This window comes from Semicossyphus pulcher, unplaced genomic scaffold, assembly GCF_022749685.1.
Source record: "Semicossyphus pulcher isolate SPU_LCO1_2020_fin unplaced genomic scaffold, fSemPul1.0.p SCAF_14, whole genome shotgun sequence".
In the NCBI taxonomy this organism is placed as follows: Eukaryota; Metazoa; Chordata; class Actinopteri; order Labriformes; family Labridae; genus Semicossyphus; species Semicossyphus pulcher.
The window spans coordinates 307,501-330,000 of record NW_027211648.1 but is presented as its reverse complement, the minus strand read 5'-3'; the positions used below and the strand labels follow the sequence as shown (position 1 = coordinate 330,000).

The 22,500-nt window shown below is 50.4% G+C and overlaps 2 protein-coding genes and 2 non-coding genes across 5 annotated transcripts in view; all 4 read left to right on the top strand.

The window, feature by feature from the left end:
* The window catches only part of psma3 (proteasome 20S subunit alpha 3), a 7,223-nt gene extending 4,250 nt beyond the window's left edge, over positions 1-2,973 (top strand). Inside the window, exons 6-11 of the mRNA XM_069662270.1 lie at positions 33-105; positions 776-841; positions 1,142-1,188; positions 2,238-2,305; positions 2,749-2,813; positions 2,893-2,973. Of these exons, the coding sequence (XP_069518371.1) occupies positions 33-105; positions 776-841; positions 1,142-1,188; positions 2,238-2,305; positions 2,749-2,813; positions 2,893-2,937 (364 nt within the window). The 3' untranslated portion in view covers positions 2,938-2,973. The remainder of the gene's footprint in view (positions 1-32; positions 106-775; positions 842-1,141; positions 1,189-2,237; positions 2,306-2,748; positions 2,814-2,892) is intronic.
* LOC138591844 (small nucleolar RNA SNORD53/SNORD92) lies at positions 2,476-2,555 on the top strand. Its single transcript, XR_011308086.1, has one exon. It is a non-coding gene; the product is annotated as a small nucleolar RNA SNORD53/SNORD92 (small nucleolar RNA).
* Positions 2,974-4,602: 1,629 nt separating the features above from the next.
* The window catches only part of arid4a (AT-rich interactive domain 4A), a 20,279-nt gene continuing 2,381 nt past the window's right edge, over positions 4,603-22,500 (top strand). Inside the window, exons 1-23 of one of the 2 annotated variants that reach the window (XM_069661494.1) lie at positions 4,603-4,650; positions 5,652-5,702; positions 7,431-7,541; positions 9,036-9,101; positions 9,187-9,277; positions 12,207-12,286; positions 12,434-12,531; positions 13,315-13,447; positions 13,527-13,606; positions 13,692-13,768; positions 14,110-14,291; positions 14,376-14,448; positions 15,633-15,727; positions 15,811-15,908; positions 16,485-16,722; positions 16,860-17,089; positions 17,961-18,122; positions 18,202-18,283; positions 19,232-19,439; positions 19,527-19,589; positions 19,668-21,320; positions 21,570-21,674; positions 21,883-22,038. In XM_069661494.1, the coding sequence (XP_069517595.1) occupies positions 5,697-5,702; positions 7,431-7,541; positions 9,036-9,101; positions 9,187-9,277; positions 12,207-12,286; positions 12,434-12,531; positions 13,315-13,447; positions 13,527-13,606; positions 13,692-13,768; positions 14,110-14,291; positions 14,376-14,448; positions 15,633-15,727; positions 15,811-15,908; positions 16,485-16,722; positions 16,860-17,089; positions 17,961-18,122; positions 18,202-18,283; positions 19,232-19,439; positions 19,527-19,589; positions 19,668-21,320; positions 21,570-21,674; positions 21,883-22,038 (4,087 nt within the window). In that variant the 5' untranslated portion in view covers positions 4,603-4,650; positions 5,652-5,696. The remainder of the gene's footprint in view (positions 4,651-5,651; positions 5,703-7,430; positions 7,542-9,035; positions 9,102-9,186; positions 9,278-12,206; positions 12,287-12,433; positions 12,532-13,314; positions 13,448-13,526; positions 13,607-13,691; positions 13,769-14,109; positions 14,292-14,375; positions 14,449-15,632; positions 15,728-15,810; positions 15,909-16,484; positions 16,723-16,859; positions 17,090-17,960; positions 18,123-18,201; positions 18,284-19,231; positions 19,440-19,526; positions 19,590-19,667; positions 21,321-21,569; positions 21,675-21,882; positions 22,039-22,500) is intronic. The other variant, XM_069661495.1, reaches the window with a different exon arrangement.
* On the top strand, positions 16,205-16,284 carry LOC138591843 (small nucleolar RNA SNORD53/SNORD92). The gene has a single exon (XR_011308085.1). It is a non-coding gene; the product is annotated as a small nucleolar RNA SNORD53/SNORD92 (small nucleolar RNA).

Genomic DNA, 22,500 nt, shown 5'->3' with positions numbered 1-22,500 from the left:
ATGGTGGTGGTGATGTTGTTGTTTATCTCCAGCTTCATCCTGGGCTCGTACGACAAAGACGACGGTCCTCAGCTCTACATGGTCGACCCGTCCGGCATCTCATACGTGAGTCACAACACACGCGTCTACAGCCACTCTGTTGTCATGGTGAGAGCACAGAATGATCTCAGAGCAGGGGGGGACTCCCTCACTTGCCTCCATGATGCCAGGCTAACTGTCAGACTGTGTGTGTCACAGAGTTTCTGAGCGCACTCCAAAGAGAGGCTCTTTCAGTGAAGACTCTCGTCTCACCGTGTGACGGCACCAGAGTCCAGTCTGATTATCATGACGTCCGCTCTCTCTCCCGTTACCACCATGCTTTACCTCTACAGCATCGTCTGCACCTCAGAGTGCACATGTTCCCTCTGATTGGCTCGTGCTGGTGGTTCATGAAAACTTCCCATGTTCAGGTGTTCTGCTAACTCACCTGGGGTCCCTCAGGTCCTCGTTATGTTTGTAGGACTTCACATGTAACACGTCATCAGGTCACAGGTGTCACTCAGCCAGGCTCATGAACAGACGTACTCTGTTCTTCTTCTTGTGATGGTCTGTAAACATGGAACACACTGTACGTGAGACAAACACTGAAACACCTGAACACCTCCACTCGCTCTGTGTCTGTCTGTCTCTACCTTTACCTGTCTGTCTGGCTGTCTGTCTGCACGGGGTCTAACTGCAGACTTGAACAGTCAGTGTGTCCCAGTCAGACCGGTAACCTGTCTGTGTCTGTGTTCAGGGTTACTGGGGCTGTGCCATCGGGAAAGCAAAACAAGCTGCCAAGACAGAGATCGAGAAGCTGCAGGTGAGTGTGAGCGTGTGTCAGCTGATTGATCGCCTATTGATCAGGTTATCAAAGACAAACTATCTGACTATTCATCAACAACATCCAACTCTAGCCTCTCACTGTGAGCTCGTCTTCATGCCTGCTTTATGTGACAGCACGTTAAATATAGCCTCTAGTGATGACGCTAAAAATAACTCCAACAGGAAGTCACTGTTTCACCACATGAATGAATTAATGATGTAAACTAAAGCACAGCCTTTTGTTTCCTCCTGCTGTGTGTGTGCGTGCGCACGTGCGTGCGTGTGCGTGTGCGTATAGATGAAGGAGATGACGTGCAGAGAGCTGGTCAAAGAGGTCGCTAAAATGTGAGTCAATAACACCTGCACTGTGTTGACATCAGGGTGATGAAAGCATGAATGTCTGATGATAAACGTTGGACTTGTTTTACTCTGTACATGAATCGCTCTCTGACACCTGTGTGCAACTGGTTTTTACTCCGGTGTGGATCTTAGATCCAGTTAGTGCTGTGTCCCTGTGTGTCCCTGTGTCCCTGTATGTCCCTGTGTCCCTGTGTGTCCCTGTGTGTCCCTGTGTCCCTGTGTCTCCCTGTGTCTCCCTGTGTGTCCCTGTGTGTCCCTGTGTGTCCCTGTGTCCCTGTGTGTCCCTGTGTGTCCCTGTGTGTCCCTGTGTGTCTGTGTCTCCCTGTGTGTCCCTGTGTGTCCCTGTGTGTCCCTGTGTGTCTGTGTCTCCCTGTGTCTCCCTGTGTCTCCCTGTGTCCGTGTGTCCCCCTGTGTCCGTGTGTCCCTGTGTCCCTGTGTCTCCCTGTGTCCGTGTGTGTCCGTGTGTGTCCCTGTGTCTCCCTGTGTCTCCCTGTGTCCCTGTGTCCGTGTGTGTCCCTGTGTCCCTGTGTCCCTGTGTGTCCCTGTGTGTCCCTGTGTGTCCCTGTGTGTCCCTGTGTCCGTGTGAACGGATAACTGACCTGACCACAGGAAGGGTTGGCGGAAAGCAAACGGTGTCAGACGCCCATGTCTGTCTGTCTGTCTGCCCTGTGTCTGTCTGTCTGTCTGTCTGTCTGTCTGTCTGCCCTGTGTCAGTCTCTGTCTGCCCTGTGTCAGTCTGTCTGTCTGTCTGCCCTGTGTCTGTCTGCCCTCTGTCTGTCTGTCTGTCTGCCCTGTGTGTGTCTGCCTGTCCGCCCTGTGTCAGTCTGCCTGCCTGTCTTGTGTCAGTCTGTCTGCCTGTCTTGTGTCAGTCTGTCTGTCTGCCCTGTGTGTGTCTACCTGTCTGTCTGTCTGTCTGCCTGTCTGCCCTGTGTCTGTCTGCCTGTCTGCCCTGTGTCAGTCTGTCTGTCTGCCCTGTGTCTGTCTGTCTGTCTGCCTGTCTCTCTGACCAACATGTCGTCTCCTCTGATCCTCAGAATCTACATCGTTCATGACGAGGTGAAAGACAAAGCGTTTGAGTTGGAGCTCAGCTGGGTCGGTGAAGGTAAAACCCCCCCCAATCACCTGTCTGTCTGTTTACCTGTCTGTCTGACTGTGTCCGGCTGATGTTCTTGTCTAAACAGAAAGCAACTCTGTTTTAAACATTTGTAAAGCTCAGTGTTTAGGAGGCCTCCTGTGATCAATAAAGCGGATCACCTTGATCTGAGAAGCAGGGAGGGATGATGAGAGTCAGGAAGGTTTCGCTCATTGGACTGATCTACTGTGATGTCACTTCCTCTTGGCTGTCTGACCAATCCCTGAGTTCAAATAATATAACACACATATACAAACAAACAGCCTTCTTATGTTGATCACCTGAACAGGTGCACTTAGCACACTGTTAATCACAGCAAGGAAACTGTCCATCACCTCTTCCTGTTCCTGTTGATGCTTTTGTTGCCATGGGGACGCTTATGAACCTCTCCCTGTCCATCTCTTCTCCCTCAGTCACAAACGGACGACATGAGCTGGTACCCAAAGACGTCAGAGAGGAAGCTGAGAAATACGCCAAGGTGAGCAACACACAAGCATGCACGCACACACGCATGCACACACACAGTCAGCTGATGGTCATGTTTGTGTGTGTTTCAGGATTCTCTGGAGGAGGAGGATGACTCTGACGAAGACAACATGTAACTCAGCACTGGACCCCCCCCCCCCCCCCCCCCCCCCCCCCCCACACACACACACACACACACACACACACACACACGCTCTCCTTCCATAACCTTTTTTATGTTTTATAGTTCATGAACATTCTTGTGGTTATTTTTGCTTTTGATGAATTTCAGCTTTGAAAATAAAAAGTTGAAGAACAGTGTGTGTGTGTGTGTGTGTGTGTGTGTGTTTTGTCCCTGATTGTCAGCTGATTATTACCTGTAAATATAAATATGATAAACAGTGTTAGACAGCGTGACACTGGACAAGAGTACGTTTATAGATTCATAGAGCATTGTTCTAAATTAAGTGACAGTTACTTAAACTTAAATACAATGGAAAAGAAAGCTTTTAATAAATGATAACCGGAGTTTAAAGAAGCACTGTTAGCACCATTTAAGCATAATACACCATTTAAACATGAGCGAAATGTCCATCTAAACAGAAGCTTAAACAGTCTTATTATGAATTATCACTGATCTGCTCAGACACAAACCTCATGGAGATAGAGGGAGCAGCAGTCCTTCAGCTGACAGGCAGCCATCACTGTGCTGTCTGCATGTGTTGTTTAGAAATAACCTCCACAGAGGAACATGACATATATGGCTCTGCCGTCACTCTCTTCCTGTTACGTAAGCGCTCTGATGTTCCCGCCCACCTAGACTCTTTACAAACGGCGCCACAAACACCGACCATCTTTTGCTAAAACCGACGTTGGTCCCCGTGATTCTATTTAAACTGTGTACTTCGACCTCACGCCGCAGCTCTGCTCGTTTACTGAGTGTTTGTGTTTTGAAACTTCCGTCGAGCGTTTTGTTGTGGAGCCTGTTTCAACACGATCCCTGATACGTGACGTCTCATATATGGAAACCGCATCACCAAACTTAATTTAAAAACATGTCCACTCAGTGTTTTCAGCTGTCATCATCGAGCTATTCATGTGATAGAACAGAAATACGGACATTTAATTCAGGCATTATAGCACCCTTTGATTTCGGCACACCTGTCATCCCAAAATGAGAGCGTTTATAAACACAAATTAAACTTTTGTACACTGTTTGACCTCTCTTTCCGGTTACATCTGTCCAATTGCATTCCCAATGGAACGCAGTGGCAAACCAATGTAATGGCAGAGATTTTGTGCTTTGTAAAAAAATACACAATAAATGGTGTCGTTTTCCAACTATTGTATGTTTTCTTCTCTAACAAAGTCCACAGCCTCGTCGATAAACAAGGAAAAATAATAGTGGAGATTTTAGAATGGAGTCTGGTGAGCAGCTTTCCAGCACGTATCCGGGCAGGGCTTCCTGCAGCGTCAGTAGAGCTATGGTACAGACAAGGAAGCCAGCTTAGCCAATAGGGACGTGTCGCTGTTGGGAACAAAATGCGCGAGGCCAATAAGAATCATCAGTGGCGGGTTCTTCTTTCGAGCTCACCTCTGGTTGGACAATTGTCCAGCAGATGGCGTCATTTCCCTCGTGGCGCCGCGTTCGTATCGTCCAACAGCGACCCCAGAAGAGGTATGTCCTATTAAAATCGAGCAATCACTCAGCCAATCGAAATTCTCAATTTTGACCATCGCTGTTACCACAGCCAATCACAGGCCGGGAAACAGAGCTCGGGGCTCAACAGCTTGTTGTTCGTGAATCGCTTTGCTGCCGAGCGAGAGGGGAAGCAGCCGCGTCCGTGTATGTAAGTATTAAAATCCACAGATTATGTCCAGAACCGAACTCTAACTTAGAACGGTTGTAATCAGCGGCGGGTCGGGGACTCAGAGCCGGGGGGCGGGTGTCACAGGCGGGCAGGGAGCTTCGCAGTTAGCTGCTGTTGTAACGAGCAGGCTGTGGATTGAATGGCAGCGGCAGGCGGCTTGTTTTTGCAGTGAAGAAATGTGAAGCTTGCTTCTTTGTGGAAGAAAAGCCACAAATTAAATAAATAAATATACAACAGTTCTGGTTCCGTCGAATGTCACGTAGTCTCTTTGGTTTGATAGAAACTTAGTTCACCCTCTGAAGGGAGCTAATGTCGCTGCTCGAGCCGAGCTGAGCTGTTCTTGAGCTTTAAACGCCAGATGATCAAAACTCGATGTTCAGACGTTTGTTAGCAAACAGGCTACATGTAGCCCCGGACAGAGGAGTGAACCGCGCTCTCTGCCCGCCTCGAACAGCCACTGTTTGGACTTTGTTCGTGTTGGGACTCGGTTATGAGTGACTGGATCTCTCCCTACAGCTGCTGGTCGCTAGCAGGCGGTTAGGGGGTGGGGGGTAAAGTTAGCAGAGCTAGCAGGGCTGACATGGCGAGCTGTGATGGCGGAGTGACTCAGAGGAGCGGAGCGGGAAGGAGCGCTCCTCCGTCCGCGCTGTTCTCCTCATCCACAGCCGGTCTGTGTCTCTCTCAGACTCGCTGATATTTAACCTCTAACCCGCTGAAAGCTGTGCCTCCATGTTCATGTGAAGGGACCGCTATTAGCCGACGAAGAGTTAGCTGTTGGTGCCACATATTTGATCTGATCCGGGCAGGAGGGAGGGAGGGAGGGGGGGGGGGGGCAGCCAGAAAGAATGCCTGAGCTAACACAAGTGAGCGGCTAGCTTGGTAGCCTAGCATTATGTTAAACCTGAGGACAGTTTGACATCCTGCCTGTCCTCTGTCTCCTGCTAAAGCTAACTCTGAGTCCCGGTGTCTGTGTCTTTCAGTGATCCGGATTCTCTCGAGCTGGACTCCCTCAAATAACCGGAGAGATGAAGGTGAGTGTTTGACCTGCCTAGAGAACAGGCTGTGAACTGGCCTCTGATGGTCCTGGACTGGGATCTTCCCAGTTCAAAGACTCGTCTCTGTCCAGTTTCTGTCTCCCATTTCACCACTTTCAAAGTGGACACATTTGCATTAATGAACACTTACAGCAGGGCTGCCATGAGTTGTCTGTTAATGCATTAGTGTATAGACACAGAACTTTTCTGATCACCAATTGATCACTCAGTCACACGGAGAGAAAACATTTATTGTGTCTGAAAAGACAGGAGCTTCTATCACAGTAAACTGAATATCTAAAGCAAGCAGCATGTGCACGTTATGAGTTCATATTGAAAGTACTGATCAGCTCATTGATCCTCACAGATGCCTGTCTTATGACTTTACTCCTCAAGCGGAGGGAGGGAGAGTCTGATCATTTCTGCAGATGGTCTCCGCTCTGGGACCCAAACAAAGATGGCAGCTGTGAATGAAAGCCTGTCACTTATCTGGCTGCCATCTTAGTTTGGGCCGAGGTCTGGACACGTGCTTTGTGATACTTCACAGTACAGCCGAGCAAAGACTGAAACTAAGTCAATACAACCAATAATATAATAAACAGAAGGTTAACATGATGATGTGATAGAGGTAGAAGTGGGACGAGGTCCAGCTGAGAGCGACTCGGGCCTTCAGACACAAACACAGGAGGAGCTGCTGTGCAGACTGATGGAGCCTCACACATGATGGTCATCAGCCCTGAAGCTCAAACACTCACACACTGTCACACTGGGTTCAGTCTCTTTGGTTTGATAGAAACCAAAGAGTGCAGAATATTTGCACTGTGATTCACACACACTCATAAATACAGTGTGTGAACCCTTCAAAGTAAAAGTCTGTAGAAATGTATTCATGTGTTGTTACTCATGTCTCAGGATAAAACAGGAGGAACAATAAACACAAACATACTATGTCCAGTTGTTTCTCTCGGGACAGAATAAAGTGTAACACCTGCAGCTCCATGTAGACCGCAGTGAAAAACCTCTGACACACCCACCAACTGCTGTGTGACTCCTGCCAGTGAGCATGTGCAGAACAAGACTTCAGACTGAGAGCGGAGACAGAGCTAGAGACGCCTCCGTGTTTTAAATACGTCCAACTGAAACGGGGATGAACACTAAACGTGACGATGTCCTGCTGAAGCTCCCTGAAGGTGAACGCAGTCAGGCCTCTGTAGTTTCCTCTGTTAGCAGCTGCTCCTGTCGGTCTGTCAGTGAGTTAGTAAACCAAGTGAGGCGTCGCTGCACACATCGGATCTGCAGAGAACATGTCTGCCAGGAGAGCATTTACCTGTTTACTGTAACAACTCTTCAGACATCCTGTCACCTCGCAGTGAGGCATCATGGGTAAATTTAGTGACATGACACTGATGACAATATATCTCTGAAATACACGTACATGTCATCCTGATTTTGTCTATAGTTAGTCAAAGCATCTTTACATGCAGAGCGGCTAATGCTAGCAGCTAAAGATGCTACAGAGTCCAAGCTAACATGAATGATGTGAGAGTCAAACAATAACAAGTTCATGAGTCTGGACTCAGACCCGAGCAGCAGCTTCCCTGCTGCAGTGCATGCTGTGAGTGTGTGTGTGTGTGTGTGTGTGTGTGTGTGTGTGTGTGTGTGTGTGTGTGTGTGTGTGTGTGTGTGTGTGTCCTGATGTCACTGGTGTGTGTGTGTGTGTTTCAGGCAGCAGACGAGCCTGCCTACCTGACAGTGGGGACGGATGTCAGTGCCAAGTACAGAGGGGCTTTCTGCGAGGCCAAGATCAAGACTGTGAAGCGCATGGTGAAGGTGAAGGTAAGAGCGCACACACCTGGCTCACCTGCACACAGGAAGTCCAGCGTCACACCTGAGCATTGCCACAGATACACTGCAGCTGACCTCTGACCCTTACATGTCCACACAGTACTCTGAGTATCTCCGTCAGCAGTGTTGCATCTGTTCTTCATGTGTTATCGTTCTAAAGAGCCGTTACCTTCACAGCAGCAGAGAGGGCAGCAAAGCCTGGCGTCAGTTCTTCACAGTGATTTACCTGCTGCTGGGCAAGTGTCATGTGATGGAGGTGTGTCCAATCAGAGAAGGACACTACGTGACAATCAGGAAGAAAAGGCACACACTCCTTTCTTCATGATATTTTCTGCTGGTTTCCACGTGACAGCAGAGCTGCGTGGAAACCAGCAGGTGTGTTCAGGTGTTTTTCATCTTTGTTGGAAAGAGTTGATGATGGATGTGGAGGCACCTTTTGTAAACATATTCTGATGTGGCCTTACTGATCAGCTGAGCAATGCTGCGTGTTAACGTGTTATTAGAGACGGCAGGAAACATGGCTGACAGCAGCTGATACCATGGAAACAAGAGACACGAGCTCCTGAGGATGGAGCTCCATGTTTCTGCTTCTTCTGTGTTTCCTGGAGGACTACAGACATGTTTCAGGTCTACTCCGCCTCCTTCTGACCAATAAACACCTCACAAACGGGCTGAAGAAGCAGCGAACGGACACATAAATAATCGTCACATTTCTAGAATTCACCTGAAAATTGAGTTAAACACAACAAGTGTTCCAGTTTGACCAACCAGAGCCCAGAACAGTACAGGAGCAGCTGTGAGTCCACTCCTTCAGTCTGACCTCAGATCAGGACTGCTACTGCAGCTTTCTGACACAATGTGACATCATAGGGACCTCGCGCAGGGATTGGCCGGCTGTGTGGAGGAGGACTGCTGTCACACTGAGCTTCCTGCTGCACATTTAACACGTGTCCTCGTGTAAAGTATCTCAGGCTTCCTCCCTTCTTCACTTTAAAGCTGAGCTCTCCCACACAGCTGATGATGACGTGCTGTTGTGATGTGTTTAAATCCAGACTGCTCCATCAGCTGTATCTTGATCTATATCATTCACCTTCAAGCCTCTCTAGAGCTGCAGCGGGTTAACTATATAAGTCAAAGCAAATTCACCTTCAGATAGTTGATTAATTGTTGACGTCGTTTTTCTCTGCTGGCTCAGGTGTGAACGTGGGCTGTTCTGTTAATCACACTTTGGACTGTTGGTCAGCTGTACTGTGTCGTGTTCATCCTGAGGGGGACCGTGAGTGTTTGTGTGTCCTCGTCCTTCAGACACAACGTTGTGTGTTCAGGACAGAACAAACAGGAAGTGTGTGCCGCCCGTTACAGTCTGTCCTCCACCGGCTCTTTAGATCAAAATGTGTTTAATGGGAGAGAGAGGTCATGTCCATCACTGTCCTCCCTGTGTGAAATAAACCTCCTCCTCCTCCTCCTCCTCCTCTATGTCTGCAGGTGACTCTGAAAGGTGAGAGTACGTCCCAGGTGGTGCAGGATGACCAGGTCAAAGGACCTCTGAGGGTGAGATGCAGATGAGTGGGTCACTGTGGAACACTAAATGTGTTGTGGTGTGAGATGTCACTAATAAAGGATCTTTGTGCTTCAGGTGGGCTCCACTGTGGAGGTGAAGACTAACGAGGGTCTGTCCAGCGAGGCTGTCATCGGTAAGCTGACAGACGCCAGCCTCTACACTGTGGGTGAGTCTCTGATCCTGCCCTCTGATTGGTCCACACAGACAGGCCGCCTCATGATGTCACAGGGTTTTACTGAAAACTAACATGAGAGTAAAAATCCCCTAACGAGGGTCACATGATCGTCATGTTTTTACAGTGAGCCTCTGTGTACTGCTCACAGCTCCATCAGACAACACAGCAGATCAACCCCCCCCCCCCAGCAGACAGGAGCAAACATACCACCACTGTCAACACATGGACAGCTGCATGATGGGAGATGGGAAATATAACATGAAGCAACTTTCAGATACAATCGCACACACATGTAGGAGCACACACATGTAGGGACACACACACATGTAGGGGCACACACATGTAGGGACACACACACATGTAGGGGCACACACATGTAGGGACACACACACATGTAGGAGCACACACATGTAGGGACACACACACATGTAGGGACACACACACATGTAGGGGCACACACATGTAGGGACACACACACATGTAGGGGCACACACATGTAGGGACACACACACATGTAGGGGCACACACATGTAGGGACACACACACATGTAGGAGCACACACATGTAGGAGCACACGCATGTAGGAGCACACACATGTAGGGGCACACACACATGTAGGGACACACACACATGTAGGGACACACACACATGTAGGGGCACACACATGTAGGAGCACACACACATGTAGGGGCACACACATGTAGGAGCACACACATGTAGGAGCACACACACATGTAGGAGCACACACATGTAGGAGCACACACATGTAGGGACACACACACATGTAGGGGCACACACACATGTAGGGGCACACACACATGTAGGGGCACACACATGTAGGAGCACACACACATGTAGGAGCACACACACATGTAGGGGTGCACACACACACACACACATGTAGGGGCACACACATGTAGGGGTGCACACACACACACACACGTAGGAGCACACACATGTAGGGACCATAGACTGTATAAAAAGATGGACGACATGACAGCTCCCTAAAAGTGAAGCCAAACCCTCTCTATCGCCCCCTGCTGACTGGCTGCAGTATAGCTCATAAAGCCCGCCTCCTCCATGTTAACAGATGGGACATGAGTCAAACTATAAAATCAAAATACACGTCAAATACATTTTTCTCAACATGGTTTCTGTCATTATAGTTAGTTCTTATCCTGCTGATTTACGTCCAAGTGTTCATTTTTCTGACAAGTTTACTTTTAATTAGTTATTTGATGCTGTCAAAATGATGATTGACAGCTCTGTTGACAAATTCGGCTCCTGCAGCCGATCAGTTCCGGGTGAGCAGAGTGGAGGACGATCCGCTAGTGGAAACGTAACTAAAACAATCACTACAGTCATTGAAGTTTCCATACCTGTGAACTTTAACCTCAGACCAACACAAGAAGCTGTTCTGCTGTTAAACACGCCGGCGTGCGGGATCCTTGCTGTTGTTTCAGTAAGTTCGGTGTGTTTGGGTTAGCGGAAGTGGCTACGTCAGCGCCACCCGCCGATCTCTACTGCGCAGACTCTGGCTCCGTATGACGTCACCATCGAAAGGTGGCAGCGCCTATCACAGGGCTGTTTTGGCATCAATTACGTACAATGGGAGCAGATGGAGACGCGTCGTCCATCTGTATATACATTCATAGGTAGGGACTAACCCTAACCCTAACACACACACACACACACACACACACGTAGGGACACACACACACACACACACACACGTAGGGACACACACACACACACACACACGTAGGGACACACACACACACACACACACGTAGGGACACACACACACACACACACACACACACGTAGGGACACACACACACACACACACACACACACACACACACACACACACACACACACACACACACACACACACAGTGACCATCTCTTGTTTTTATTTAAAGGGTCATTTTGGTATTTTAAACTTGGGCTCTATTTAACACATGTAAGGTCTGAGTGACTCACAGGAACACACAGTGTGTGAGTGTCTCCAGTAGATGTGTTCATCCTGCAGCAGTGAAACAGGCTGTAACGGCTGCAACATAATCCTTGATGGGTCAAAGGTCGTCCACTAAAAGTTCTTGTTGTTTCCACTGACAGGCTCAGATTGTTATTCTAAGTGTGTGACAACATGACAGAAAGGATCCCTACAGAGATAGACCTTTTTGTTACAGAGGAAGATGATTGTTTTAACCACACACAGACGTTACATCGCTCTCTGCACACACACCAGACTCCATTCAGAAAAACACTGATTTAAGCTCACAGGACAGGAGCTGCCGCTCTGCTGCTTCAGTCAGTGAGTTAGTGTTATTGTGTGATTAATGGTCCCGATCCAACACAGCATGTGTGTGACACATAAAGATGTAAACAGAGCAGCAGCTCCTCTGTCCTGGCAGCTAAAATCACTGTTTGGTGGAGTCTGGTGGCTCTTAGAGTGACGTAACGGCTGTTTGTCATGTGACCTCTGAACCAGAGGTTACCGATGAAGCTCGGGGTCAGAGGTCACATGACTAGTGTTTTTGTCGGGGAGGAGTGATGATGCTGTGAAAAGTTTTCGCTCAATGAGCTGATGATGTCATGTGATGTCACATTTTCTCTTGGCTGCCTGACCAATACGCTGCCAGCTTCACTCAGCCTGATGGTGTGCAGCTAAGAGGAGACAGGAAGTAGCCTTTGAACAAACTGCAGGAGCTGACATGAAGCTGCAGGGGTGCACAGATGTGTGCAGTTTATTCAGTCTCTGCACAGTCGACACCTCTTCTGCTGTTATAAATATCAGAGGTCAAAGTTCAGTCAGACTGAAGGAGGCGGGTCAGCTCATGACAGGAAGTGAAAGCGTTTGGTCCTGTTACACACAGAAATGAATGACTAACTGAGCCGTGTGTGTGTGTTTCAGTGTTTGATGATGGAGATGAAAAGACTCTTCGTCGTACGTCCCTGTGTCTGAAGGGAGAGAGACACTTTGCAGAGAGCGAGGTAAGCCTCACACAGAAGGAGGGACTACTTCTCAGGCCTGTATCCTTCCACCACGTTCTGATCAATCATCTGCATTCATCTAAACCTGAAAGAATATATTCTAATATCTTCTGTGTTAAACATATCATCGCCTCCTCCTCCTCTCAGACGCTGGACCAGCTGCCGCTGACCAACCCGGAGCATTTCGGCACTCCGGTCATCGGCAAGAAGACAAACCGAGGAGGACGGCGCTCGTCGCAGGCTGTGTGAGTTTGACACTTGATGCACAGATGGAGTGATGAGAACAGAGGACAGGGACGTGTTGATCAGTTTATCACTGAATGGAGAAACAAACGCATCTCAAGTTATTTTAACCTTTGTCAGCTTCTCATGTTTAGTTTAACCCGATAACTATCACCCTGTTCAAACCAAGCAGCAACCTCGGTGCTGAAAATGAAGCCAATACTGAAGTGCAAAAAACTGCAGTTCCTGGAGTGTCCACTAGAGGCTCCAGACAATAAGGTTACAGCAGAAATGTTTACAGCCTGGTACAGAACACAGTTTGGTTATAAAAAGTCTTATTATTCATGATAACTGCATGAGGGGGAATGTTTCCATAACTCACCTGTTTAAATTACATTAAGCCTTAAATAAAGGGGCGTGGTCACTTGAGTGACAGGGGGAGCTGCTGGCAGACACACACACTGAACGTTTCTTCTCCGTGTGTGTGTCGTTCACTCGCCGCTCGCTTGCCCAGTGCGAGTCACCGTCAGACACCATCAGACACACACATCGTGTAGCTCTGATAAGCCCTCGCTCCTCTGCAGCTCCACCCTCTCATCCAGATATGGTCACCTCAGGCTCCAGTAAACCAACACGGCGGCGGCCATATTTCAGCTTTATTTAGAAACCAATGGGTGACGTCACGGCCTCGGCCATTATATATACAGTCTGTGGTTCTAACTGAACACATCACTGAAGAAAGCAAAGCTGACTACCTGTCTCCCTGCCTGTCTGCCTGTCTCTCTACCTTTCTGTCTGTCTCTCAGGGCTGACGAGGAGAATGAGTCTTCATCCAGCGAGGATGAGGAGGAGGACCGGAGGAGGCTCAACGACGAGTTGCTGGGGAAAGTCTCCAGCATCGAGAACGAGGACGAACCAGGCAGCTGGTACCTGGCTCTGGTAAACACACGCACACGCACACACACGCGCTCTGATTAGCTGTTAGCTCTGATGTCACTCAGGTGTTCCTCCCCCTCAGGTGGTGTCTCCGAGCTGTAGCGATGAGCTGCTGGTGAAGAAGGATCAGTGTCTGGTCCGCTCCTTCAGCGACTCCAAGTTGTGAGTTCACGTTTTCTTTTCATCATTAATCTTTGATCAGAACCATCAGCTGTCTCACCCTCCTGTGCCACCTGTCGTCCTGCAGCTACACGGTGGCGAGGGGACAGGTCCACGCCATCGCCTCCTCCAGCATCGCCAGGTCTGAGTTCTCCAACAGGAGAGGTGAGGCACTGCAACTCCCACAATGCTCCTGGAGGCGATGACTCATCAGTCAGAACTCAACATGGACTCTTCTTCTGCAGTTTTCGTTATGTCTTCTGATTATTGAATTCTCCTCTTCCTCTTGTTCGTCCTCTAATCCTCCTCTCTCCTCCTAACCCTCTTGTCCTCCTCCTCTCTCATCCTTTCTTCCTCCTCCTCGTTCCTCCTCTTCCTCCTCTCTCCTCCTCTGCCATTTTCCTTCTCTTCCCCATCTCTTACTCTTACTACTTCCTCCTTCTCCTGCTTACCTTCTTCTACTCTCTCCTCCTTCCCCTCCTTTCTCTTGGTCCTGCTCTCTCCAGGTTTTGAAGCAGCCCAGATGTTCCAGAGGAGCAGGGAGGTTCCAGGTGCGTGGAAGATGGACATGAGTCAGATCCTGGACTCTTCCTCCAGTGATGATGAGGACGATGAGGAGGAGAAGGAGAGTGACGATGAAGAGGAGGATGAAGATGAGAAGAAAAAGAAGAAGCACATAAAGGAAGAGGTAAGGTTGTAATGTAAGAGCAGGTGTGACTGATGCTGCTGTGGGGGGGTCAGAGGTTAACCTTTCTGTCTCTCTGTCTGCCAGCCCGAGGAGGAGCTGGACCCTGAGGAGAGAGACCACTTCCTGCAGCAGCTCTACAAGTTCATGGAGGACAGAGGTGAGACTCAGACTGTATATAAGGAGTAGGTGTATGTTTGGACATGAAGGTTTACCTGCAAACGCTAATTTATCAAAGCTAAACAGCCTGTTCTCAAGGCTAATTCATTAGCTGCTTTATTTGACTGGTAACAAGCTAAGCTAACACGCAGGTATGGTGAGCACAGACACAGGTAGCTGCTAATCTGACATAACATGCTAACATAAGTGTAAAAACAGTGTGTCAGACGTGTTGGACGCTCTGTTAGACAGATTATCTGTGTGTGCGCTTTATTGGACTTATATTGACATGAACAAATCTCCAAAAGGCTCCAGCAGCACAAACATGGCCCAGAGGTTACGTTCAGTGACTGAGTTAGCTGAGGGGACACCTAGCAGACAGCTAGCAGCTCCCAGCTGTCACTCAAAGAGGCCACGCCCCTAATGCTGCATCACTGTAAGCCTTAATATAATGTAAACAGGTGAGCTGTATAAAGATTCTCCCCGTACAGTTGTCATGAAGAGAGAAATGAGCTATAGAGACCCAAACTGTTTTTTGTACCAGGCTGTAAACATGTAAAGTTTAACATGGGGCTCTATGGGGACTGACTCACTGCTGGAGACAGCCTCAAGTGGACACCAGAGGAACTGCAGGGTTTGGTGCTTCAGCGTTGGCTTCATTTGTCCGTCGTGGTAATCTGCTCCTCCTCAGCTCCTCAGCTGCTCCTCCTCTGCTCCTCATCTGCTGCTCCTCTGCTGCTCCTCAGACAGGAGACTGGTTGGTCTGCAGAGGAGCTGTCAGAGAGCTTCTGTCTGAAGACTTTAAATCCCTTTTAAAGATTCTGTTGACATTTTGGGTCGAATCCTTTGAATCACATCCTGACGCCTTCAGTGAGCCGATCAGGATCATATGACAGTGTGGAGCTGCTGGCAGGTGCAGTGGTCTCCTGGTGGATCAGGTGTGAGGTGGTTTCTGCTCTGCAGTCTCACTGACGATGTCACGCGTGTTGACACGGAGATGATCTGTGTGCACGTGAACAAACTACTTTCACGCCTTTAACATCATCTGAGGGAAAATATCAGCATCATCAATGACATCAGTCCTCTCCCATCATGCAACACACTAGATCTACAGAGGACAATGGTACCATTACTGCTGTCTGACTGTTTGTCTGTCTGCCTGTCTGTGTGTCTGTCTGTCCACAGGGACCCCCATCAACAAGCCCCCAGTTTTGGGCTACAAAGACCTGAACCTGTTCAAACTCTTCAGACTGGTCTATCAGCAGGGAGGCTGCCACAAGGTGAGCACTGACTGCATCTGTGTCCAGCGCGTCATATGACCTGTGATGTCACTTCCTGTTCCTGACTCTGTTCTGTGCTGTAGATTGAGTCTGGCACGGTGTGGAAGCAGGTCTACATCGACCTGGGGATTCCGGTCCTGAACTCTGCCGCGTCCTACAACGTGAAGACGGCCTACAGGAAGTAAGAACACACCTGCTACCTGTGATTCTTTCCAGCTTTATTTACATGACATGAATCAACAATCCCCAAACGCTTCCTAAAATATAAAATAACATTTAATATGGGTTAGTTTATCTGGTCTGAGTCGTCTCAGTTTGTAGTGTACTTCCTTAGAGACAGGTGTCCTGTACCTGTACCTGTTCCTGTACCTGAAGACCCTGCAGCTCCTCCTCTGATGGACGATTATTGAAACATCTCACTGACCTGAAGTGTCTGTTAGAAGGTGAGCTCAGGGGGTCATGTGACCTGCTGCGGGACAGGTGTGATGATGCTGAGAAAGGTTTCGCATGCTGGACTGAAGTCCTGTGATGTCACTTCCTCTTGGCTGTCTGACCAGAGCCTGATGAGTTGACTGTCCAATCAGCTGCAGGGACACAGAAGGGGGTTAGTTTGACTGACAGAGTTTGATTTAAAGGTTTACAGGACGGTTTTACCTGACAACAGCAGGTCACTGCAGCAGCGATGGCCTCCGTCACTTCTCTCACTACATTTCCCATCAGCCCCCTGGTTTGTTGACGGTGTATTTTGTCTCTACAGGTACCTGTACGGGTTCGAGGAGTACTGTCGCTCCGCCTCCATCACTTTCAGGACCATCCACCATAACAACCCCCGCCCTCCCACCACACCGGCCAATCAGAGGCAGACGGGGGCGGAGCTTAAAGAGTCCTCCACTCCAGCAGTAAAGGTGGAGCCTGTGGATGACAAGATGGAGGAGGAGGAGTCAGAGAACGAGAGCGAGAAGGAGGAGATGAAGGAGACGCAGTTGTCCCCGAGGGTGAGACGACAAAAATACTACTTTACTCCTTTTCTGCTCCTGTTTCTCCTCCTCACTTGGAGCTGCTCCTTTTGTCCCTTCAGCAGACCCGTAGTGTTCCTGTTGACCGTGTCTGACCATATGTTTGTGTGTTTCAGGGGAGGAGGAGGTGCATGGGGAGTCTGGTGAAGGCAGAGAGAGAGTCTCCCTTGGGACCAGAGAAGAGAGGAGCAGGAGGAGATAACATTGAGGAGCAGAGGGAGATGAGGAGACGCAGCCACAGGAGAATGGACGACTCAGAGAGAGGCTCTGAGGAAGAGGAGGAGGACGATGATGACGAAGACGAGGAGGAGGAGGAGGAGGAGGTGGAGAGGAGGAGAGGAGACAGGTGAGTGTGTCAGTGTTGGTGGAGTAAATCATAAAGGGGAGTTCAGAGTGAAGTAAGTTACAGGTAGATCAGGTGGAGAGTGTGTGAAGTGTTTCAGCGCTGAGATTCTCCTCACGTCGCTTCAGAAACGGTCAAACCAAACTCCATTCAAAAAACAGTCATTTTAAGTCGTGTTCTTGTCGTCTCACAGACAGACCTGACACAGCATGAACTCTGTTTACCACCCTGCCTCCTGATGTAGTTCTCTCAGCATCCTCTCAGCCTGTTTATTGTCATTAAATCTCAGTAACATGTTTGTTGTGGCTTCATAGCGCTGTAGTGAGACAGATCTCCCACGTGTGACTAGATACAGTGAAACTGCCACTCAGTGAGACAGATGGACAGGCGCTCCACAGCTGAAACAGGACGCCGGTAGTTGGTGTCCATCAGAGAAATCCTGGTACTGATCCGAGCTCACAGCTCATCACACTGGGCACTGGTCAGCCTGAAGGAGCTGGAAGCAGCAGGAGAGTTCATCAGACACAGCTCAGGAGGAGGAGGGAGGTTAACCAGCTGTGATGTTATGAGCACAGAGACGATGGGCTTTGGTTTACGGGTGTATCTGGTCAGGTAATCGTTGTCGTGTTGTGTTTATTCAACAAGAAGAATAAACACAAAGATCCTGCGGTCAAACACTGGAGTAAAGTTAACACTGTTAACAAGTTTAGTTTGCAGAGTAACAGTGAGGTAAACAGAGCAGGGGGGGTTATATCCATCATCGACTTCGTTTGTTTCACTGCTGCGCAGGTTGACGCCTGGAAACCTTTGAGACTAAACTTGGGGCAAAAAAAACTGCTTTAATACTAAAGGTGTGTGCGTGTGTGTGTGTCAGGAGTGAGGGTGAGGAGGACGAGGACTCTCTGGCGGGGACGAAGGTGCGGGTGAAGTACGGCAGAGGGAAGACTCAGAAGATCTACGAGGCTCACATCAAGAAGACTGATGTGGATAACGGGGAACAGTTCTACCTGGTTCATTACTACGGCTGGAACGTCAGGTGAGTGTCAGGACATGAGGAGGAGCTCAGATGTGTTGGAGGCGGAGCCTGTCCTCACCCAGGTGTGTCTGATCCACAGGTACGATGAGTGGGTGAAGGCTGACCGGATCATCTGGCCTGTGGAGAAAGGGACAAAGAAGAGGCAGAGGAAGAAGGTGAAGGTGAGCTCAGAGGGTCATGTGATGTCACTTCCTGTTGGCTGTCTCACCAGAGCTGGAGCAGCTTCACTGTCGGCTAGGGATGTGCACTGTAATCGGTTAACCGTTAACTGACCATAAATCATTTTAACCGGTTAATACGACCAGTTAAACGGTTAAATAAAGTGTGTCTTTTTTTAATACACATACAGTATATATCTGGGAAACATGTTCTGTTGTCGTGAGCAGTTAAACAGTTAAAGCTTTGTTGCATGTCTCTGCTCCTGGGACGTCACGGTACGTCTGAGCGCGCGGCGGGTCTCACAGGTAACAGACTGCGCACCAGACGAACCCCACAGCATGTCACATGTTGCTCTTTCCCCACCAAAACCAGCAGACAAACTGTCCTACATAATAAGGCCTGCTGTAGGCCTTTTGATTTGAAGTGTCCACAGCCTGTCGTTAACGTGTTGACTGTTTGTGAGCAGAAAGGAAACATGTACGCACGAGGCACAGCAGGGAACTCGTGAGATCCTGTCCGGACCTGACGGCGTGTCTGGAGCTTTAAATAGTTCATGTTTATTAAAGTTCTGTGTCTGACCATCAAAGAAAGGTCGGCTGTAAATGTTTGTTCACTTCTTGTTGCTGCTGGATCACACGGCTGTATGCTCACGTGCGTAATGGACACAGTGTGTTAATGTCTGAGGATTACAATAAATGTACCTCTAAATTAGCATCCCCAGTCCCAGACTTTTATCCGATCCAAAAAGTACATTTTAATCTTGTCTGTTAACCGGTTATTAACCGTTAAGAGTGTTGGTTAACCGGCAGCACATCCCTGCTGTGGGCTAATGGTCAGTTGTGGTTCTGCACATTCAGACAGGTCTGTCTCTCTGTCTGGATGGACGTGTCGAATTTCTGTTAGAGTCCACCTGCAAAGAGAATCCTCACTGTCTCCTCCATCTCCCACAGAACAAAGAGAAGGAGGAGCCAGAGAAGGAGCGAGACGAGGAGAGGACGCCGGCGATGCCATTGAAGCCGACTGGAGCGAAACGGGGTCGTCCTCAAATCAGGACCACGCCCACATCTGCAGGGCGCAGCGTCTCAAACACCCCCAGCAACGAGGGACGCTCCAACGGCAGGAGGACCGAGATGCCCGGCAACATGTCCAACGGAGACAGTAAGACGCACCGAGCATGCTCATACCTACAGGTGATCAGTCTGTTGATTGATGATGATGTTTGTAATAAAGTCCACCTTTCTGCAGACACTCCTCGCAGGAGAACTCGGAGGACATCGGGCATGTACGACTCGGACAGAGCGTCCAACGGTGAGAACAAATCTACTTCCTGATTCCTGTCACTGCTCAGTTCAGTAACTAACCAGTCATCTTGTCTGTCTCCTGCAGAGGAGTCTGGGAACTCATCAGACGATAGCGAATCAGAAGACCCTCCTGACAAAAAGCCGTCACCTTGGCGAGGGAGGGTTGAAGCCCCGCCCTCCCAGCAGGAGGAGGAGGAGGAGGAGCAGGAAGAGGTGGAGGAGCAGGAAGAGGAGCAGGAGATGAGTGAGGACACTAACTTCACGACGACGACTGACAGTGAAAACACTGTCACCTCCATAACAACAGGTCATCCTCCTGCCGCCACTGCACCGCCGTGTCCCAGCATGCTTCAGGAGAAGGCTGATAAACTCCTGAGCCTATCAGAGAAGAAGGAGGCAGAGCGGGGGGAGGAGCCTGTGGTGGAAGTTGTCATGTTGCCCATTCACCTGGAGGAGAAAACGTCTCCACTGCAGGAGGGAGTCCTGACGCTGTCTGTCCAGGACAGGAACAAGATGTCACCTGGACAGGAAGTGCTTGCCAAGACGTCCCCCAGCAGGGCGTCCCCCCTCCCCGACAGGAGCAACAAGACGTCTCCCCCCGCTGCAGACAAACACAAGTTGTCTCCAGAGAAGCAGCCGCAGGCCTCGTCTCCTCAGTCGACTCCTGCAGAGGAGGACGACAGCAGCAGGTCCACTCCTCTGTCCTCCCCAAGGGTCAAAGGTCGCAGGGCCAACCTTAGAGAGACGGGATCTGAAACTCCTCCCAGAATCCCCCTCTGCACTCCAAGTTCCGCCCCTGCTTCTAGCCCCTCGCACATGGCAGTGATGTCGTCTTCTCCTCGTGGCGTCCTGAAGAGACAGGATGAGCCCATGGTGGTCCTCCACTGCCTCCCCACCCAGCGCCTCCCCCCTGAGTCTCCCACCGCTGACTCAGACACTGACTCCGCCTCCGAGGAGGAGGAGGAGGGGGGGGGGTTACCTGAGGAGAGGAGCAGCTCAGCGCTGAAGCGTAAAGCAACAGAGCAGCGAGTGACTGAGAAGAAGCTCCGCCCTGACAGGAGACAGGAGGAAGTCGCCTCCCCCAAAACCCCCCCTGCACAATCCAAGATGGCTGCCGGCGCTTCACCCAAAACCCTCCCCTCCCCCCTCCGCAGGGGCGAGTCAGAGAGAAGGAGCGAGGGAACATTGAAGGCAGAGCAGTGGCCCCGCCCTGCCGAGGAGATTTCGAGGGAGGTCTCAGTGGAGCGCCTGACGGGCGGAGCCACGAAGGAGCCGGAGGTGCATGTTGAAACTCCTGCTCCTGCCGTGGAGGCACTTGGCCCCTCCCCCTCTGAGGAGCTGGAACCTCAGATCGGCCCCGAGGCACTGGTCTGCCACGAGGTGGACCTGGACGACATCGACGAGAAGGAGAAGCCTTCTCCTCCCCCAGAGCACCTCCTCCTGATGATGAGGGAGCCACAACAAGCCCCGTCCCCGCTGCCTTCCCTGCTCCACACCTCCCTCCCCTCCTCCCACTCCCCCCACCTCCCCCAGCCTCAGGTCAGGCCCTTCCTGTCGGCTGCTCCCGGCTCCGCCCCCTGCCCTGAGGAGCTCCACCCAGCCAGAAGCGCTGCTGAGGAGGAGAGGGCAGGAGGGAGGAGGGAGCAAGAGGGAGATTCCAGCCCTGGGTTTGATGGCAGCGCCTCCTCCTCCTCCACCGCCACCTCCCTGCTGTCACTGCAGGACGCCAAGGACCGAGGTGAGTCATGCGCAGAACTATACCTGTTCACCTCCTCGTTAGTGCTCCTGTTCACCTCCTCGTTAGTGCTCCTGTTCACCTCCTCGTTAGTGCCCGTAACACTTTGTTAAGCTTTTTATTTAGTATATAAGCGCCACACACACACACACACACACACACACTCAAAGCCTCGCACACCCCCAGCCATCTTTGGTGCCCCCCAGGTTGTTGTGGTGTGTAACCTGTGACCTTTGACCCTTGACCCCTCAGGTCAGAAAAGAGTGATGGACTGTAACTCGAGCCCGACCGCCAAGAAACACAAACGCAACCAGAAACGACCGCACACACCTGGGAAGGCTGACAAGAACGGAGCAGGTGAGCTGATGATGTCACATGTGATGGGCGGAGTCAGCAGAGAGCAAGTGTTACAGCAGTTACTGTGGATGTTACAGTGTCATGGTGCACTCAAACATCTCACACACACACACACACACACGTTCTGTAAATCACAGTTTAAAGTCTGACACACCTGTCGGAACAACATGTAAACAATGACTGCCCCCCCCTCTCTGCCCCCCCCCAGGTCACAGCAGTGACAGTGAGGACCAGTCTCGCGTCTCGTCTCTGTCTCAGAAGTCTCAGAAGTCTCGATGTCCCAGCCTGTCGTCTCCGTCCTCACACAGCAAAGACAAACACAACTTCTCCCCTCAGAGGACGTACAAGTGGACCTTCCAGATCGGTACACGCGCACACACACACACACATACACATACACCCACACACACACACACACACACACACACGTTTAAACTACAGTGATTAGTTTCTGTCAGTTTAAAATAGACAAAGTAGCAGAGACAAAGATTCTAACCTCCCTCTGTCTCCCCCTCGCTCTGTCTCCCCTCGCTCTGTCTCCCCTCCCTCTGTCTCCCCCTCCCTCTGTCTCCCCTCCCTCTGTCTCCCCCTCGCTCTGTCTCCCCTCGCTCTGTCTCCCCTCCCTCTGTCTCCCCCTCCCTCTGTCTCCCCTCCCTCTGTCTCCCCCTCGCTCTGTCTCCCCTCGCTCTGTCTCCCCTCCCTCTGTCTCCCCCTCCCTCTGTCTCCCCCTCCCTCTGTCTCCCCTCGCTCTGTCTCCCCCTCGCTCTGTCTCCCCTCGCTCTGTCTCCCCCTCCCTCTGTCTCCCCCTCCCTCTGTCTCCCCCTCC